This window comes from Leopardus geoffroyi, chromosome A2 (genome assembly GCF_018350155.1).
Source record: "Leopardus geoffroyi isolate Oge1 chromosome A2, O.geoffroyi_Oge1_pat1.0, whole genome shotgun sequence".
In the NCBI taxonomy this organism is placed as follows: domain Eukaryota; kingdom Metazoa; phylum Chordata; class Mammalia; order Carnivora; family Felidae; genus Leopardus; species Leopardus geoffroyi.
This window is the reverse complement of record NC_059331.1, coordinates 91,065,088-91,086,671: the sequence shown is the minus strand read 5'-3', so window position 1 is coordinate 91,086,671 and position 21,584 is coordinate 91,065,088. Positions and strand designations below refer to the sequence as shown.

General features: G+C 40.4%; 1 protein-coding gene across 3 annotated transcripts in view; it reads right to left on the bottom strand.

Annotated features, from left to right (window-relative positions):
• GRM3 (glutamate metabotropic receptor 3) overlaps nt 1–21,584 on the bottom strand; it is a 220,636-nt gene that overhangs the window by 59,721 nt on the left and 139,331 nt on the right. For all 3 annotated transcript variants that reach the window (XM_045494664.1, XM_045494663.1, XM_045494665.1), the window contains one exon: nt 16,873–17,728. In XM_045494664.1, coding sequence (XP_045350620.1) covers nt 16,873–17,728 — 856 coding nt within the window. The remainder of the gene's footprint in view (nt 1–16,872; nt 17,729–21,584) is intronic.

Genomic DNA, 21,584 nt, shown 5'->3' with positions numbered 1-21,584 from the left:
GGATTGCCTGAAGTCATACAATTAGATTAGGGGTTCTGTGCTGCAGGGAAGACAGGTGCACAGAGAGAAGAATACCCTATTTATCACCCCTACTTTCAGGGCTAAGCAAACGTCACCCAGTGATTTTTTTTTTTTCTTTTTGTAGGTAGATCAACAACTGTACTATAGGAAGTCCGGATGGGGAATGAACACATTTCTACAGAAACATACTATTATTTTGGTAAGTTCCTTTGCCCAGTCTTGAGTTGGAGTACAAAAATTACAACTTAATATGAAAAGTAAATTCATCTGCATCTTGCTGTTAATGTACAGCAGACAGAACTGATTTTGGTTCTGAGTATCTTGAAAATTAAAACCAAAAAGCTTACTCGTTAGAAATTAAAGTGTCTTAGACTCCTCAGTATTTATAGAAGATCTGTATTAGGATGTCAACACTGACAGACCTCTTTAGCTTTCTTTACTAGCTTTTTTTGATGTGTAACCATAATTTAAAAATGTGCCCTATTCTAAATCTTTGATATTGCTCCTGTCATTTTTGTGGAGTTTCCTATCGCTTTTCACCTAACTCAGGGTAAAAGCCAAAGTCCTTATGAGGTTCTCCAGGCTCTGGACCCCACCACGTCCCTACCCTCACTTCCTCCATGTCTTACATGCTAACTCTACCTGGCCACACTGGCTTCTTTGCTTCCCCTCAAACACATCAAGTAGGCTCTCACCTCAGGCCTTGATATTCCCTTCCTGGGGATGTTCCTTCTCATATCTCCACATGGCTTGTACCCTTACTTCCTTTAGGTCTCTGGTCATATGTCAAATTGTCAGTGAAGTTTTCCCTGACCACCTTACTTAAGACAGTAACACCCAATCTGCCCCCTGTCCCCATGCCCCCCCAACACACTTAGACAGGATTCCCTAGTTTACTCGCCTTGCTTTATATTTCTCTGTGGCATGTATCACCATGTGGTGTGCTATATATTGACTAGCTCATCTATGAAACATAAGCTCTGTGAGGGTAGGGTCTTTGTTAGGTGTCACTGCTTGATTTCGAGTGGCTGGGGCTGGGACTCATGTAAATAATGTTAGCAATACATACTGAATGACCACATGAGATTTACCTGCTTCTTCAAAGTCCACTTGTAATCCTTTTTTTTTTTCTTTTCAGGAAGTCTTCCCAGTGTGAGTAGAATGTGGATTACTATCTTCTTTATAACTAGAAATTTTAATCTTCCCAGAATCAAGGACACCTTAGTCATATGAAAGGTAAGGGCAAAAATACCATATGAGCTAGTTCTGTTTGGCATGCAACATATGTGTCCTGTTTTCAGAATGGTAACAGCTGAGTCCTGGAATGGTTATGTGGTTTGCCCCAAGCCTCAGAGCCAAGCAGTGGTAAATCTAGCAAAGTATGAACTTTGCTGACTCAGCGTCTCTTGCTCTGCTTAGTATCGGTAGTCTCTCCGTACTCCAACAACAAATCTAAGCAGATTGGTTTTGCCTCCAATAACATTTTTCCGCTTTATTGGACAGGTATTATTACCTGCCTCAGCTGGAAGCTGAGGGGACATATCACTGGATAATGATCAAAGGACATGAATTCTAATTCAGGAGGAATTCTTTTTCTTTGACCTTGGGCCAAAGGTCACCTCTCCCATCCTCCATTCTCTCATCAATAAAAATAATAAATAATAACATCTTCTCAGTCTAGTTCACAGGGGTGTGGCAAGGATCTAATATAGAGTACATTTAAAAGTGTTTTAAAAATGATAAAGTGCTAGTTGACTTCCCAACTGTTATAAAGAGTCTAGAATTCCAACTTTTGGCAGTGTCTTCATTTCAGTTTCTTGACTGTGGGAACTCTTGCGATGACCCATCAAACCCGGGGGACAAGAAAATAAACTCCTTGCCACACTGTGGTTTGAGATCTGTTAAAAAAGGATGAGCCCGTGCACTCAAAGAATTGTACTAATCAATTCAACCCCTCATCTAGCAGTTTAGATCACTAAATTTAAACTGTGGCAGAAAAGTGGAGTGGAAAGCTGTGCTATCATGCCCTTGTTTTCGTTCTTCCGTTGTCAAATTAACTTCGCTTCTACAGGTGTCTGTCCGACTCCTATATATGGCCACAATATTTTAGATACAATTAGGATATTACATTCTGAAGAAAAAGAAAACAAAGCATACTTTCCTTTTCCTGTTTTGCACTGTTTAGCTAGGGTACTAATTCAGCAGCAAAAGACCCTTGCCAGGCAAAAGACAGCAAAATAACAAATTTCCATACTGGAAAGGGAGGAATTAAGTGGAGGAGGAGGAGTTGTCTACAGGATAAATCCGTAGGGAGAATGTAGGTGGCCAAAAGCAGTGAAGGAGCCCATCTCTGGAAATTGGCACTTTTGCTTTCCTCTTAGAAACATTTCATTTATATTTTTTCTGTTCAAAGTATTTCTGGAGATGACACAGAGTTCTTGATGAATAAAAATGAGGAGGATATAAATAACCGCATTATCCAAAGATTTGCTTTTTATTATTAAGAAATGATAAATTTTCTTCATTTTCTACTTTTATTAAAATTGAGATAATCAAGGTTTAGGATTTTATTAGACTAGGAGCATTTTAGAGAGAAAAATTTTTTTTGTCTAAAGAATTTTTTTTTAATGTTTGTTTGTTTTTGAGAGATAGAGTGGGAGTGGGAGAGGGGCAGAGAGAGAGGGACACACAGAAACCAAAGTAGGCTCCAGGCTCTGAGCTGTCAGCACAGAGCCCAACGTGGGGCTTGAACCCATGAACATGTGAGATCATGACCTGAGCCGAAGTCCGATGCCTAACCGACTGAGCCACCCACGTGCCCCAGGGACAGAGAAAAATTAAAAAAAATATATTTTTCTAATGTTTATTTTTGAGAGAGAGAGAGAGAGACAAGCGAAGTAGGACGGGAGCTGATAGAAAGACACAGAATGCGAAGCAGGCTCCAGGCTCCTAGCTGTCAGCACAATATGGGGCTCGAACTCACGGACTGCAAGATCATGACCTGAGTCAAAGTCCTATGCCCAACCGACTGACCCACCCAGGTGCCCCCAGAGAAAAAATTTTTAAGTACCCCAAGAAGCTGGTACAGGGCTACCATGTGATTATTGGTGACTGGATAGCCTACAAACAAAACTTTGTATATAGAAAATTATTAAGACGTTCTAATTTGTGAAAATACCAAGGGTATTTTTAATTATTTTTAGAAAGAAAACTCGATTTGTGACGGGTACTATAAAACACACATGAGCACAATGAGAAAAGCTTACCAATACACCAAACAGACCCACAAAACCAGTAGGGGCTCAGATGGAAAGTCTGGAAGAGTTTCAGATCTGGTGTTTCTCCCCCTTTTCTAAATTATTTTGCTTTTAATTAACTATGGAGATTTTTGTAATTAGACTGAGAGCATGGGGTGACAGGGGAAAAATATAGTCATAACATTTAAGACACAGTGACCTGTAGCCAGTATTTCTACTTATTCCTCTTCTTCCTCTCCTTCTCCTTCTCCTTCTTCTTTTTGCAATTTACTATCGATTCTTGGAAATAACAGCATGATACTGCAAATATTGATCTCCTCCAATATGATGCTCTCAGAGGAAGGAGTGAGATATATAACTGGAGGTCTTTGCATGAGTCATTCTCAATGGAAGATGCCATTATGGCAATTAATGAAAGAGTTAACAAATTCCTCTTTGGATAATGAACATTTTGGGGCAATTGTTTATTATTACTGCAGCTGCACATAGTAAGCTGAGCCAAATGATGATGGGACTGTGCCCTTGTTCTAGCTACAAACTTGTTTTTTCTCCTTGGGAAACAATACTGGAAAATAATGTGTGATTAGGAAACAGTCTTGGGTTGGCTTGGTAGGCTACTTAGCTTTGCAAACTTGAGAAAGTCATTTAACTCTTTTGAGCCTCAATTAAATATATAAAACAGAGGGGAAAAGATATACTTGCCTGATGGGATCTTTATGAGAATTGATGAGTGAAATATATAAAATGGTTATTGCCAGTCAGGTAGTGGTCAGTAAATGCTAGTTTCTTTTTCTTCCCCCCAACCCCCTTCCTTCTTCACGTTGGAACTTCATTGGTTTCAGATGAAGTTCAGGGTAAAGATGATAAGCTAGTGGCCATAAGCAATGTGAAAAGCCTTTTTTAGGTTTGTTGATTTATTTTGAGGGAGAGAGAGAGATTGAGTGAGTATGTGCTGGGGGCGGGAGAGAGAGAGAGAGAGGGAGGGAGAAAGAGAATCCTGATGTAGGGCTCATCATGACCTAAGCTGAAATCAAGAGTTGGACACTCAACCAACTGAGCAACCCAGATGCCCCTCTATATTTTTATACAAGAGAACTTGAAATGATTTAATCTAAAAATCAGATCAATATTTTACTATTTCAATTTAGTTCTAGTTTCCAAAAGAGCTTTGAATTTTAACATAGGTTAAACAGAAATAAAACATTTGACAATTTATGAACACGTCTCCGTGGAATGATCTCTTCACTTGGAAAATCCTTTTCTTCCACCCTCCTTTTTAACAAATCTTAGTCACATCCAGTGTTACAATCTTTAGGAAACCTTTCCTGACTCTCTGCTCACTGCTGATCCCTCCTCTGTATGTACATATTATGCTACCAGACCCTTTCGAGATGCCAAAGATGAACTGCTATAGTGTAAAAGCTATATTCTCATACTGATAGTACTAACTGTGAGCTATTTGAGAGCAGAAAGAACTTATATACTTATTTTTTTTCAACCTTTGTAGTATCTCACACTAATTCATACTGAACAGTAAAGATTCTTTGACAAGCGCACAAATCCTCCATATTAAAAAAAAATTTTTTTTTTCTAGCAGCGCTAGGAATTCCCAGTTCCGTTTGTGCTTTACCATGAAGAACAAGTTATGTAAGAAGTTTGCAATGGAGAAATATGAGATCTGTAGCCAGCCTACTGAGTTCCATAGGGATGGAATGTCCAATCTTGTCTTAAAAATAAACCTGTGTAACCTAGACTAATGGCTCAAACTATTCTTACTTGGATTCTATACATGATAAACTCATTCTACAACCAAAATAAAAACATTGATCTTTTCTGAATCAGTTGACGAATTAAAGTCATACATTCAATTGCCTTAATTTTTCTACTATATTTTAAAAACTTCTGTTAATTCACTGTATATCTGCTATGAGGAATGAATGAATGGACAACTAGTCAGTTAATATTAATAGCAAGTAGAAGACAAACATCCATAGAGGAATCGTGTTATACTCATCAAAATTCTTGGTTATAAGGATGAAACCAGAGGGCAGTCTAAAGAAAGTGAGTGACACAGGAAGCTCCTGAACTCCCCTCCTCCCATGGCCACACTGAATTTACAGTTATAAATGGAACACTCCCTCTAAAGAAACCCAGAAACCAGCTAAGAGACCTCTATAAATTGGGCAAACCAACAAACGAACAAAAAAAACCCACATTGAAATGGATAGGAAAGGCGGAGACATACTCTTGCCATAAACCCCACCCCAAGCACAGCACCATACAATCGGGAGGGAACCCCCAACTCCTAGCTTCTCCCAGAGGAGTAAAGGGTTTGGACCCAGCATCTAGCATCTCATCTTTTAAGACTCCCACCTGGGGGAAGTGTCCCCCAAACACCTACCTCTGAAAGCCCACACGGCCTGTATCTATAAAATCCACAAGACTATAGCAAACAGAGAAGCAGTTACTAATGGACAGAACTTTCTGCCGCTATTACTCCAGGGTTCAGTGCAGAGGGTCACACAGAAAACATCCCCCACCCAGTTACTCCCTGGAAGGGGTCTACTACATACAATAAATGAAATCAGAAATAGAAGAGGAGACATTATAACTGATACCACACAAATAAGAAGGACCATAAGAGATTACAATGAACAATCGCATGCCAACAAAGCGGACAACCTAGAAGAATTAAATAAATTGCTAGAAACGTACAACCTACCAAGACCGAATCATGGTGAAATAGAAAATCTGAACAGACCCATTACTAGTAAGGAGATTGAATCAGTAACCAAAAACCTCCCAACAAATAAAAATCCATGACCAGATGGCTTCACTGGTGAATTCTACCAAACATGAAAAAAGAGTTAATACCAATTATTCCCAGATTCTTCTAAAAAATGGAAGACGAAGGATGAGTTCAAACTCATTTTATGAAGCCAGCATTACCATGATACCAAAATCAGACAAGGACACACAAGAAAACTTCAGGCCAATATCCCTGATGAACATAGATGCAAAAATTTCAACAAGATATTTGCAAACCACACTCAATAGTACTTTAAAAGGATCATATACCACAATCAAGTGGCATTTATTCCAGGAACTCAAGGATGCTTCAACATCTGCAAATCAATCAGTGTGACATACCACATTAACAGGATAAAAATAAGGATAAAAGGATAAAAACAGGATTAAAAGGATAAAAATCATATGATCGTTTTAATGCAGAAAGAAAAGCATCTGACAAAACTCAACATCTTTTCATAATAAAAACTCTCAATAAATGGATATAGAGGGAGGTGCTTCAACATAATAAAGGCCATACATAACAAGTCTAAGGCTAACATCATATTCAGTGCTGAAAAGCTGAAAGGTTTCCTCTAAGATCAGGAACAAGGGAAAGATGGTCAGTCTTTCTACTTTCATTCAACATAGTACTGGAAGTCCAAGCCAGAGTAATTAGGAAACAATAAAAATAAAAGGGATCTAAACTGGAAAGGAAGAAGTAAAACTGTCTTGATGTGCAGATCACATACGATACTACTATACAGAGAAAACTCTAAAAGCTCCACCAGAAAACCTGGTAAAACTAATCAACAAGTTCAGTAAAGTTACAGGACACAAAAATCACTCTACAAAATCAGCTGTGATTCTACACACTAAGAATGATACATTAGAAAAAGAAATTAATAAAATCAGTCCCATTTACAATAGTTTCGAAAAGAATGACATATATAGAAATAAATTGAAACAAAGAGGTAAAGAATCTGTGCACTAAAACTATGAGACATGAATGAAAGAAATTGAAGACAACACAAGTAAACAGAAAGTTATTCTGTGCTTATGGATTAAAAGAATTAATATTGTTAAAATGTCCACACTACCCAAAGTGATCTATAGATGCAGTGCAATCTCTATTAAGATTCCAACGGCATTTTTCACAGAAATAGAAAAAAGAATTAAATTTGTATGGAACCACAAAAGACTCCAAATAGCCAAAGCAATGTTGAAAAAGAGGAACAAAGCTGGAGGTATCACATTCTAATATCAAGTTATATTACAAAGCTATAGCAATAAAACAGTATGGAACTGGAATAAAATCAAACACATAGAACAATGATCACAACAGTGAGCCCGGAAATAAACTCATGCATATATGGCTAATTAATTTATGGCAAAGGAGGCAAGAATATACAATGGGGAAAGGATAATCTCTCTAATAAATGGAGTTGGGAAAGCTGGACAGCCACATGCAAAAGAATGAAACTGGACCCTTATCTTACACTGTACATAAAAGAGAAATGAAATAAATTAAAGACTTGAATATAAGAACAGGTACCCTAAAACTCCTAGAACAAAACATAGGGAGTAAGCTCTTTAACCTCAGTCTTGGCAGTGATTTTTTTTGATTTGACACCAAAGGCAAAGGCAACAAAAGCAAATATAAACAAGTGAAACTACATCAAATGAAAATGTTTTTGCACAGCAAAGAAAACCATCAGCAAAATTAAAAGGGAGCCTATAGAATAGGATAAAATATTTGCAAACTATATGATAAAGGCTGAATACCTAAAATCCATAAAGAAATCCTACAACTCAATAGCAACAAACCCAATCCAATTAAAAATGGGCAGAGTAACTGAATTGGTATTTTTACAAAGAACATCTTCAAATAGCCAACCAGTCCATGAAAAGATGCTCATCATCACTAATCATGAGGGAGATGCAAATCAAAGCCACAATGAGATACAACCATACACCTGTTAGAATGGCTATCATCAAATACACAAAACGTAACACGTGTTGGCAAGGATATGGAGAAAAGGGAACCCTTGTATGCTGTTGGTAGGAATGTGTATTGGTATAGCCACTATGAGAAACAGTATTGAGGTTGCTCAAAAACAAACAAACAAGCAAAAAAAAACAACAACCAAAAACTAAAAAACATATTATCCAGATACCCCACTTCTCAGTATGTTTCCAAAGGAAATGAAAACAGGATATTGAGAAGATTATCAACACTCCCAAGTTCACTGAAGCAATATTTACAATAGCCAAGATATGTAAACAACCTAATCGTCAATAGATGAAGAGATAGATAAGATGTGGTATATATACTACTGAGTATTATTCAACCATGTGAAAGAAGGAAATCTTGCCATTTGTGACAACATGGATGACCTTGGGGGGACATTATGCTAAATGAAATAAGACAGACAAAGACAAACACTGTATGATATCATTTATATGTGGAATCTAAAAAAGCTGAACTCATAGAAACAGAGATTAGAATGATGTTTACCAGGTGCTAAGAGATTGGGGGAATTGGGGAGATGTTGGTCAAAGAGTATACACTTCCAGTTGTAAGATGAATAAATTCTGGGGATCTAATGTACAGCATGGTCATTATAGTTAAGAATATTGCATTTTATGCTAAAAGAGTGGTTCTTAAATTTTCTCACCACAAAAAAGTAATGGTACTTATGTGATGGGATGGAGGTATTAGCTAATGATATGATGGTTATCACTCTGTAATAAATATCAAATCAACACACTGTATACCTTACATTTACAAAATGTTATATGTCCATTTTATCTCAATAAAACTGGAAGAAAAATTTTTTTAATTAAAAAATTTAAAAATATTAATAATCATACAACCACTAATCATACTTGGTTTGGCAGCTTAGTGTGTATATGAACATAATTTTGTATTTGAGATATTATTTTGGAAATGTAACTTATGGTCAATTCTGTGCTAGTAAAATTATTTAGAATTTTGTTACAAAATTAAGTTTTTAGATATTCCGAAATGTCATTTAGCACTATAACTTCTGGGGACCCTGCCACCTTATCAAATTCTAATTCATCTGAGGCAGTGGGATGAATCCTTTAAATATCATTGTTTTGGAATAAACTAGATACAAATGAGTGTTTATACGAACCCCAGGTATAATGCTAGGGGTTTGGAGAAAGAATGTGAAGGATGACTATGTAATCAATCTATCCTGGTGATATCACATACAATGACTAACGATACTATGGAGAATATTTAATGTTTAAAGAAAGAGGGAGATGAGGATAATTGACCAGGCATTGAGTTCTTTAGTCATCATCCTCAGCGCCTACCCCTCGGGCTGCAACATCACATCCTTAATTTTCAGAAGCTGTGTTCACTGCTCACAATTTTGTTAGGTCTTACTAAGCCCAACTCTGGGAAGGATCTCCCATAACCACCTGCTTCATTAGATGACAATTTAATCTTTTAAAATCTTCAAAGAGAAGTCCTCTTTTTCAGTATATGATGGCCATTGTGGTCAGAATTTTTTTCTTCTAAATCCATCAGAAATACTTCCTTTATCTATTTTGGTTTTCCAGTGTTCTCTTGAAGATGAGTAGTAGCACAAAGGTATATGTCAGTAGAAAAACAGGTGTTTCCAATTCAACTGAGATTAGAAACCTTTAAAGACCAGGTTATTGTGGGATAACACCAGGTGTTCCAAAGGTCAGGAACATAGGTTAAACTTATTTTTAAACTGTATGTTAGCTATAGTGTTAGAAAATGCTCAGAATATTTCCCTCAATCTCCAGACACCTTTGTAAGCGATATTCCTATAAATACACCACGGTGTCCACAAAGCCTAGAAACATGTAGGAGACAGTATATTTGTTGTACTTTTTTCTGATCAGCAAGGTGGGAGAATCCATTTCTTTTTTACTTCATTGGGAACTAGTACTTTTTTTTTTTTTTATTTTTTTTGCTTTATAGACAGGATGGCTCTTCAAAGGAATCAAGGTAAATTAAGAATTATGAGATAATAATAATAGTAATGCCAGCTAGATGATAAGAATAATAAACAGCGGCAGCAGAAAGCTCAGGCCAAAGTGGAAAATGAGGTTTTCTAGAGGCTCCTGTTCTCCACTGCGTGACCTTAAAATGAGAACCATTTCTCAAGCTTCTAAGACACCAAAGCACAGATGCATGGCGCATAAACAAATAAGTAAACACATTAGTGGTGTCCTTTGGGGGTTTAAATCTTATTCTTGTGACCCCAGGAAGCTGACTAGAGAGAAAAGGGAAGAAAGAAGTACAGGATATTTATCTTTACATTTTGGAAATGCTTTTGATCAGCAGAGCTGGAACAAGTTTCTGTGCTTTTGTGGGAACTACAAATGTTCCAGGGGAGGAAGCAAGATCAAGAGCAGTTTGCTCTTTCAGGGACTTCAAAGCCCATTCATCTAAAGATGTGGCCATTACCATTTTGGCTTCCTCGCTGTGCCTTGGATGGCCCTGTACTTGTCAAGAGGAGAGTCTTGCTGGGTTGGGGCCAGCTCAAACATATTCCTTGGAGTGCAGTGTTCCAGAAAATCTGCCCTTCCTGGCCTGTGCTCTGTGATTACAGTCCCAACCAGGAGTGATCCTTGGACCTATTGGATGAGTCAGACACAGAGGTGAGTGGGACAGCGAGGCCGGATTACTCATTTTCTGCCTCTGCTCCTCTTCTAGGTGTGGAGAATTATAAACATAAGAACAAGGCTGCACTGTCCCCACCAGGCTCCAGGTCTCTGATCTCAGCAGCCTGTCTCCTTGCTGGTACCAAGAGGTGAGTGTGCCTCATCTCTCCATCCCCCCACCCCCAAAAAAGAAAAAAGCAAAAATGAGCAACAACGACATTAACAACAAAAACTGTCATTGCCGCGTGTCCTATTATCCAGTCCTATTATGACCACAAATCCAGCAATAATAGGGAGCCGTCCTCTTCCCTTGTAAGTCAAGTCCTGGGACTGATATTTGCTCAGTGAGTTGGAGATTTCTTCTGGGCCTAAGATACATAAAAGTTTTCCAATTCAAAACAAAAGCTGGAACAAAACGAACACAAAACCTAAGCCAAGGCCTCAACATTGCAGGCCCCAATAATCCTGCTTCTCTACTTGAGTCGCTCCATAAAGCAGGGACTGCATCTGTCCTGTTTATTCTTGTGTCCCCAGGTCCCAGCATGAAGTCTAAACCTATCTGTGGAATGAATGTCTAAATCAGGAGGTTGAGGTCACCTACTCCGTTAAGTGGTCTTGGATAAATGTCCTATCGTGTCAAGTTCTCAATTTCTCCATTCTCAAACATTCCAGCCCACCAACACTTGCGAATCCACAGAGGAAGGTTCTGCGTGTTATTTCCGAGGGAACGCCTACTCGATAGCGGACGTGCCTTGGAGCCCCTCTGGCAGTATGTTCAGTAAGTGGGAGCTCTTCCTTTTGTTCTTTTGAATGGGGTGTACTTTAGTTACCACATCACTCTGACAGTCGAGTTCACTCTTATGTGCTTCAGTAAGTGAAGATAATAATGCTGACATCCTGAATTTCCACCTCTGTCAAGTGAGGAGTAGGGCAGGTTCATCTTTGAGGAAGGCCTTTTGTCACTCTATGATTTTCTTCTCCTCCGCTTTCTGGAATTGGTCTCAGGATAAAAAGTGACAGGGCTTTTACTCTACTGAGAACACACGAAAATGCCAGCGATACTGCATTTCTTAGGATGTTTAATGGTCCTCTCTGTTTCCTCTGTTTTCAACTGACTTGGTAGTTTAAGCTTCCCTGTTGCATGCTGAGCACACGGAAATAAATGAGCACATAGAATTCAAAGTAATTTTGAAAAGTCAAATGGCAACAAACATAATTCGCATTTAAATATTTCTTTCAGAATTCTCCACGACGTGACTCTTTAGATGGAAAAAATTTTTTACTGACAACAAAAAATCACCTTTGAAAGTTTTTTTTATAATATCGTAAGGTTTAGATTCTAAGGCTCAGCTTCCAAAGTTTGGGTGTCTTATAAACCATCTCAGCTCCAACTGATTGGTAATGTGGCTCAGGATCATTAAAAGAATTATAAAGAGTAGCACAAAAAGAAACACATTTCAAACTTATTGGTCATCTTTCATTCCTTCAACAAACATTCCATTAATATCTAATGTGTGTCAGAAACGATTTTCGATGTTTGGGATCAAAGTCCTCAGCTTCCTAGGGTCCTTGTTTCTATATAAATCAGGCCTGGATCCAGTGATTTCAGCCCTGGATTTCAGTCTTTGTTACTGCCACTAATCACATGATGACCTTGGACAGATCACTGTGAGTTGGGGGGACTTCATCTATAAAACAGGGATGGGTAAGAGATCCAGAGCTAATGCTGTTACGTATTAAATTTATCTCAAATACAATCACAGAACATAACTAAAGGACAGTGCTTAGATAAAAGCAGCCCATTCTAGAAGTCACATCCTTTTCTTTGTTGACATTCATTTGTTAGTGAATGCGATATATACATGAAGTTTTCCTAAAAAAGAATGAATACATCTACTGATTGTTTTTCTCATTCCTCATTCCTTTAGTAGACATTCGTGGAATGCCCACTCTGCACCAGAAACTGTGTTTGGGCATTTCAGATAAGAGATGAAACATATCTTCTCTGCCTCGAAAAAGCTCACAATCTAGTAATGGAGACAGAGAAGGTGTAAGAGTAAGTTTGGGTGTCAAGCGCTATTCGTAATCAATAACATTTACTGAGGGCTTATTATGCTTGAGCCACATCAGTGAAAAATTGATAATGATTTCTGTTTTCATGGAGTTTATATTCAAACATGAAGATCAAACACTAGAGAATAAACACGAAAATGAATGATACGGTATGAGAGAAAGTGAAAAAAAAAAAAAAAACATGGTGCATAAAAGAAGTAGAGCAGCTTAAAAAGAAATAGGGACGACCTGTGTTGGGGCAGGGGAAGCGAACTGCAATTTTCAGAAGGATTGCCTGGTGGGCCTCCTTGAAAAGCTAACATTTGGGGCGCCTGGGTGGCTCAGTCGGTTAAGCATCCGACCTCAGCTGAGGGCGTGATCTCGCGGTCCGTGAGTTCGAGCCCCACGTTGGGCTCTGTGCCGACAGCTCAGAGCCTGGAGCCTGTTCCAGATTCTGTGTCCCCCTCTCTCTGACCCTCCCCGTTCATGCTCTGTCTCTCTCTGTCTCAAAAATAAATAAACATTAAAAAAAAAAAAAAGAAAAGCTAACATTTGAGTAAAGGTTTCAAGGGAGTGAGGGAATCACCTGGCCTTATGAATATGTGGGGGAGGGGCATTACAGGTAGAGAGAGGAGGGGCAGTGAAAAAGCCCCGAGTTTGGAAACCAGGGGGGCTGGAGTGAAGTAAGAAAGAGGGGAGTAACAGGTGGTGACAGGAGAGTAAGAGGGACAGGGAGGGGGTGGATCCGGGAGGACATTTGCAGGGCATTGCAAGGATTATTTGACTTTTGTTGTTGAGTGAAATGGGGGAACTCCCTAAGAGGTTATGAGCAGAGGGGTGACTTCCTGTAAGTTTTATTTATTTTTTATAATTTTTTATTTGAAAGAGAAAGAGAGAGAGAGAGAGAGAGAGAGAGAGGAGAGGCAGAGAGAGAGAGAATCCCCAAGCAGGCTCCAGGTTCAGCACAGAGATCCCAACGTGGGGCTGAATCCCATGACCCTGGGATCATGGCCTGAGCTGAGATCAAGAGTTGGGTGCTCAATTGACTGAGCCACCCAGGCGCCCCTGATTTAAGTTTTAAAAGTGCGTTCTGGCTGTCCTGCAGAGAATGGGTTGCGGAGGCTGGGTTGGAGGTGGGCAAGAGTAAATCGATTAGGAGATTATTGTAAAATGTAGCCTAGAGATGTCGGTGGCTTGGACCAGGGTGGTAGCAGTGGAGATTGAATGAGTGAAGGTACTAGATAGGGCAGATGGGGATGGGGTGAGAGCGTTCTACATGGATGAAATAGACATGCACATTACATGTATGTTTTAGGCACAGAGGATACAAAGGCAGGATGTACTCGGAGAACTGCAAGTAGTCTTCATGGAAGGAAGGGTGAAGGTGGGGTGTAAGCAAAAGATGAGTCTAGGGAGGTAGACACTGGTTAGATCCGATGCCAGAAGAGCTCACTGTGTTGAAGAAGCTTTAACAAAGAATCGTTCTGCAAAATCTCTTTTGCAAAAGGAATATCGAAAGGTTAACATCAAGGGTACACATGTTGGCCAACGGTGGAACTAGCCAGCAGGAATATACCAAGGAACCAAAGAGTATTTTAACTTATGTCATTAACATTCTCAGGGGCCTTTGCTCTTCCATCCCATAACGGCTAGAGACCTTAGGGAACGGACTGCAACTATCCCTTGTCAGAAGAATCTTGTAGTAAATGCACCGAGTATAAGCAGATGGCTAGAAGAGCGGTCGTTCGACCCACCTGAGCAAAGATTGTTTGCTGTTTACCATTGTGCTTAGTCCATTGTGTCAACATTCAAGTTAGAAAAACAAAGATACTATTTCAGAAAAAAATGTAAAACAACACCTGTTTTTCAACAGGTAACTGGGGGAGCCTTATTTTTTTAATGTGCATTTTTAGCTCCTTTAGCACTTCATTGTCCTCCCCCAGTAAGGTGTTTTCGTGTCCAATTCTCATACTACGAAGCATGATGGCACTGGTGGTTGGTATAAGTTCCCTCTCTTCTCTGTCGTTTCAACCTCTGTCTCACCCTTCTCCTCTCTTCACAGATGGAGAATGACTGGTGATGTCGAACAAATTGAGAAAGCTAAAATAGCACTTTGTGGTCAAGTTTATAAAGCTGCACCGAATTGTAGAATCAAAGCCAGTAATTGAACAAGACAGACAAAAGGAAGATAATTCTGTTTCATTTATCTGAATAATGGCCTTATTGCTTCACTTTTCTTTGCCATTTAGGACTCAGGCCATGAAATGAAGGAAAATATTTTGGTTACATCAAATACCTTGCAAGGGCTCACTGAAATCTAAGAGTTCTCTTTATAGTAGCTGCTGCTGAGTGGATACATTTGTGTATTTGCGTACTAAGGAGTAAGGAATGAAGTACAATAATAAGGTTAATGAATACATGTGGTGAATAAAGATAAATAATTACCCCACGGGTAGTCCGAAGTGGGGTAGGAAGGATGCTTATCTTATTTACCTTTAAGAATTAAGTGCATTGTAGATGCTATTTACAGATACTTGAGAAATTCATTTATATTTAGAGTAAAGACATTTAGAGTAAAGGACCTGGCTGCATGGTCCTTTCTTATTTTCTGGAGATGGCAGTGGAAACTGATCTGGGATTTTGAGGTAAATATATATTATTTTTACATGGAATGCATCTGTGGGAGTATGGGACACAGAAAGAGTTTCATCTTTACCACCTATTACAGCCATTCTAATGGTAAGAAATAACTCGTAGATGAATAGGAGGAAATATTGACGTAACTGATTTCCACTACTTTGGCTCCCTCTGGGTAGAATGAAGAAAAGATGTGCAAAATGCAGGCTGGTAAATTTTGTGCTTATTTTCAAGGCTGGTTTAGGAATTAGAATTCTGGATTAGGAACCAATGATCATGGGGTCCTCTCTTAGTATTACCAGTGATTTTTCAGGTCATTTGACTTCTGAGTGGTCATCTATAAAGATGACGTGGGAACTGCTGCTTATTCCAAACACAGTATGATTTGAGCATACAAAGTTTCACGTCTTGGGGGAGAAACCAATTGAACCAGACTGTGCAGATTAGAAGGATGCCCTAATGGCAGGGGAGATTATTATTACTAGCAATTTAGGCAAATGAAAGCATTTTATCGCTGTACTATTTCTGGCATCAATTTTTTTGTGCCGTATGATATTACTCACAATTTATGATTTGGGATAAACTAAAGTCCTCAGAACCAGTACCTTAATGCACTGCTATCACATGCACCTTAGTAAAGAAATCAAACCTAAAAATGTTGTGCTTTTTATGTTAGTAATGCATTGAAATGCAATGCTATGTTTAGAAACAGTTTACCATATTTAGAATCAAAGGAAGAGGAAACAAAAGCCACTTCAAATACACCTTTGCCTATCTATTCACGGTATTGAAATGACTTCCATCAGTCTTCAATGTAGCTTACACTCATGCTCTCAGGAAAAGTTTTGTTTCATAACGCCATTTGAGAAAATCCACATCTCTTAATGCCAACATGGAAACGTTTCTTTATAACAGACGAAATAAACTCCAATGCCTGGAAATCACCATGGTCTGAGTGTTTTCCCCTTTTCCCCCCTAATTAAGCTCTGGGAAAACAGCGACTTTTTTTTTCTCTCACCCACTGTGAAAGTTATTAGATTCTTTTGCTCAAATCACCCACAAAGAGGGCTTGGAAGTTCATGTTCCTTAGAGAGTTGCCAATTCTGCTAAAGAAGATTAAATGCCCATATCACACGTGTCATACCCTACGGCTAACAAGAAAGAGAGCAAATGTGGCATAGCCCGCATGTAGGCAGTTACCACACGTCAGCCTAGCCTGGGGAGCCTTTCAATTATGGGTAGTCTATCAGCCAAGATATTCCCTCAAAAATAAGTTAAGAACATCAGAGCCGTCACATTGCATCTTGGAATATTTGTGTAACAGGTTGCACCCTTTTTTGTGGCTCCGAAAGGAAGATTTCTGGGTCAGGGGCAGAGGTATTTGATTCTTGCTTGATTCCACCTGTTTATCCCACAGAAAACGAGGAAAGCTTTGCTCCTTGCTTACCTGTGAAGTTGATTTTCAGCAAATAGTCCTTGTACAACTTCTTCCCGTCCAGGATCTTCATAGCATCGCAAAGCTTGGTGGTGTTGGGACACAGGGTACGCTGCATTTTGTGCAGGGCGTGGGCCATGGCATACACCGCGTTCACCACAAACATGATCTTGGACTCTTGCTCGTAGTTGCTGCTGTCGATGGCCAGGTGCTTGTCGCACGCGCGCCGGTGGTTCCGCTTGTTCTGGAGGCTGCACTGGAACTTCTGCTCCCAGAAGTCCCGGAACCAGGGGTTGCGGTGGTTGTTGTAGGGGTTGAGGCTCTGGAAGTAGCGGTCGAACTGGCGGACGGGGTGCGAGGCGAGCTCCAGCGTGATGGCGCCGTAGGCCACGTGCTCGCTGCCCTTGACGATGCTCTCCTGCGCGCCCCAGCCGTCGCTGGCCACCCAGGTGAAGGAGGCGTTGGCGCGGCTGGCGGCGGCGATGAGCTCGCGCGAGTCGTCGCTGCGCATGAAGAGGACCACGACGCGCGCGTTGGGCTTCTGCAGCAGCTCGCGGATCACGCTGTCGTAGGACTTGCGGATGTTGGAGCGACCCACCTTCTCCGCCGTGGCGATGCAGATGTTGCGCTGGCGGGCTTCCTGCTCGAAGGCCTCGATGCCCGTCTCCCCGTAGTCGCCCTCCGAGGCCACGGTGGACACGTAGGTCCAGTTGAAGAAACGCAGGATCTCGGCCATGGCTTTGGCCTGGTAGAAGTCCGGGGGCACGGTCCTGGCAAAGTAATCATAGCGCGACTTGTCGCTGAGTTTGGCGCTGGTGGACGCGTAGCTTATCTGAGGGATCTGGAAGAGCCTTAGCAGGTTTGCCACCTGGGGAGGGGGAAGCGGGGGTGGTGAGCGGGGGTGGTGGGCGGGGGGGGGGGGGGAGAGGAAGAGAAAGAGAAGTACTCGTTTTAGAAACCTTCTGGTAAACGCACGTGAAAAATGAACAATACCAGACTGTTTACCCAGCTCCCTTTTCCCCTCTGGATCGCGAAAGTCTTGCGTACCGCGTTGCCAGAAGCTTCCCTGCGCTGTGTTTTGGCTTTTAGGGAGCTGTTTCAAGTGGAAATGTTTATGCTTTGGGAAAGGGCAGAGTAGAGACATGAAAAGGGCAGTGCTCTCTGTGTCCTAGACTTTATGCTAGGCCCCGGGCAAAGATGGGTCCTGTTCAGGTGCCTTCAGTGTGGTTGGTTCAGGTTTCTGGGGTCCTGCTACAGCTCTGTCAGACAGAGAACTACAAGGGAATTGGCCAAACCGGTTTTTAGACGACTTGGCAGCGGTTGTGTAGAAAAAGCCTGGGTGTTGCCTGATTCTCACTTCCCCCTCTTTTGCTAAAAATGGCAGTCTCTGAAAGAGTTTAAATTGGGAACCTGATGCCACATGGACAGTCCAAATTAGACATTTATTATCTAGGTTAAGAGGGAAAAAAAAAATCAATTCTTTTTGGTCCGCTCCAAATTTTGGCACATGCTTTTCTAAACTTCTGAAAAGCTTGACAAACGTTTTCTTTGCTTTCCTTTTCCTTTTAAAATTTTGTTTCTGTTTAGACTATGTGAAAAGAAAGCATACAGATGCTATTCTTATGGCATTTTTTATTAAAAAGCAAGTTAGGAAGTATTAAAGACCTGATCAAGAAAGAACCGTCTCCTTCAAAATTTTAAGGCTTGAATAAAGAATTTAAATTTGTCATAATTCACCTACCAGGAGTAGTTCACTGTGTTTATTTATTACACAATAAAAAAGGAGAATGACACTAGCTTACCAAGGAGCATTTTATGCATTGAATGTTTGCATAAAAATTTATCTTAAAATCTCTGCACACATTATATGTACATCTAACAAGTTTATTTTAATTTTTCCTGGATACTTCACATAGCCTGAGCCCTCCTGTCTCTATACTGACTTCAGCTAAGTTACGTAACATACTAATTGTACTTTAATCAGCAACACCACTGAATATTCTGATATACGCTATGAGTACTTTGCAATTTTCCTTCTGGAAATTGTGGTTTCAGGTTTACATTTGACATGTAGGAGGCACAGCTTGAAACAGGCAGCTGTTAGCAAAGAGCACAAGTAACATAAAACAACTGACATCTGAGTCCTGATTAATCATCATTTCATCTGGCAAAGGAAACTAACAGCCAAGTTCATACACAGCCACACAGCATGTTCTTGGAGATCTGGCCTGCTATTAAAACCAACACTTGATATAGCCCAGAGCTATCAAAAATGTTTTCTATATCATTTCAAATCCTGGTCCCTCTCACTTAACTACAAATAGAACAGCTAGAAAATCTGGCATTTACCGTGCAAGATAAAGCAAATTTAAGGCCCAAATCTTTCTTGCAGTTGGTAAAAACCTGCTAAAAGAAATTTTAGGATACGGATAGATTTGGGGGAATAGAGGTAAGTGGCTGGGAGGCTGGGTGGATGAAGGCTAATATGCCAGTTATTTCTTCTTTTATCGGGACTCGGAGACCCTGAACAAAATGGCCAACACCGATTCATTTGAACATAGGAGTGCTGTTTGTTTACTCAGCCTGATTGATGGGGGAATAAGCAAGTACTGTCATTACTTCTAGACTGATCACCTGGCTTCCTTCGGATTTATGTACCATGGTTGCAGACTGGCAGTAAGAGAGAGCCCTGTCTGCGCTCAGGCTTGCCTTGGTAATGGTGTTTTTGGGTAGCACTGGAGAAGCCATCTCTTCTTGATGCTACAGTTTTCTCATCTTCAAGTTATATTCGTCAAGACCTTAACCCCCTCAGGGAGGCAGAGAATGAAAGGACCTGAAAAATGCCCAGAAATATTATTTTCTGGTAGCTAGGAGTCACAGTGAAAGGATCCTAAGCTGCCAAAACTTTCTTCTCCCAGAGGGGTACAAGTAATGAGAAGCTGCTTAGGAAAAGAATTCTTATCTGCTGACCGATAGGATCCTGTGGCTTCGTGTCTGCCTCTCCAGGATGTCTGAAAACAATTTTCAGATAAGGCAGGCTGTACGATAGAATGAATTATGCATAGAATAATGGCAACGCGGAAAAGTTTCCCTGCACGGGGAAGGGGCCGCGATGAGCCGTCGCACGTTGGGGAGGGTGGAGGGCTAGAGTCAAAGAGCAATTATTGCAATTATTAGAACTATTGCATCGTGTGTGACTATGAATCTGAAGGGTGGAGCACAGAAAGACGCCCCAGGTGGGAAGAAGAGGGGAGAAGAATACGAGCTGTGCCGTGGCCTACACCACAGATTGTCTAGCTGCTGGTAGGAGGAGCTTTCTTACTAACATAAAACTTGGAACCAGAGTTGGGGGACCTCCAGATAGTTGTCAGCTGGATGTTTCCTATCTCATTTGTCTAAAACTTGGGCATCTGCAGCATTCTTAACTTGCTTTCCTGGCCATATGGTTGCTCTGAGAGAGCATGAAGGAATAAGGGGAACTCCTACACTGGACATCATTTTAAGAGTAAAAGAAGAACAATTTTAGGATGGGGAGGTAATGTGAAATTTTGGAAGAAAGCTATCCAATTATATTATTAGTAGGAGTGGAGTGAGGAAAACGAGGATTGAGTTATATAGGCGTTAGCAAAAAAAAAAAAAAAAATGGTTTAAAAGTAGAGATACACTTCTCATGGACAGAGACTCTAAAAAGGTACATAGCCTAAGGGAGAAAGATTTGAAAAATAACTCCCACTGTAGAGAATAGTTTTGATAAGACGGTAAAGACAAGGTCTCCAAAGAACCCATGGGGGCCTTTGAGTGATAAAAGAGCTAGTGACAAGAGATGGGTGCTAGGGCTGTGTCAGGTCCTTGGGCCTCCCCACGGGCAGCTAAAAGATGGGAATGCACCTGTAAGAATTAGGGAGACTAAAACACAGAATGCGAAAATGGAGCAAAGTGATTTTTGTTGTTGCTGGTACTGTTACGTGTTTATGTTTCAGGAGAAGACTTCGTGAAAAGAGAGACTTACTGGCTGGGGAAGTTGGTTCCAGATGGTGAAAGAAAAGACCTTGCCCAATCCCTCTTGCCTCTTCCCTCTATTCAGTGAGAATGTTTCCCAACGTGGAGATGGTAATACAATTAAGTGAAAATCTTATCTTGCATCTTTGTGGGAGAGTAGACTAAACAAAAGCCCATGATAACCCATGTTATTTGAGTTTGCTTCCAGCTCTGAAATCTGGGAGAAACAGCAGATGAATCTGTGGGATCCCCATGAATAATCTTTGAGGATTCAATAAGGGGAGGACTGTCAGAGGGTGAAAAAGAAGGAGGAAGGGGAAATTCAAGAAATATAAATTAAGATTAAATAAATCAGTAAGCAGGATGTGTTTTGGTAACTCTCTAGAATAGAGTTTATAAAGTTTTTTTTTTTTTTTAACGTGTTTATTTTTGAGAGAGAGAGTGACACAGAGTGAAAGTGGGGGAGGGACAGAGAGAGAGGGAGAAGCAGAATCTGAAGCAGACTCCAGGCTCTGAGCTGTCAGCACAGACCCCCCTGCGGGGCTCAAACTCACGAGTGGTGAGAACATGACTTGAGCCGAAGTCAGATGCTTAACTGACTGAGCCATCCAGGTGCCCCTAGAGTTTTTTCATTAGAGAGCATGCAGGCACTTAGAAAGGGATAGCATGCATTCACTAAGAATGGATTTCACTAGAGAACACCTCTGTGGAACTATTTAGGGAAG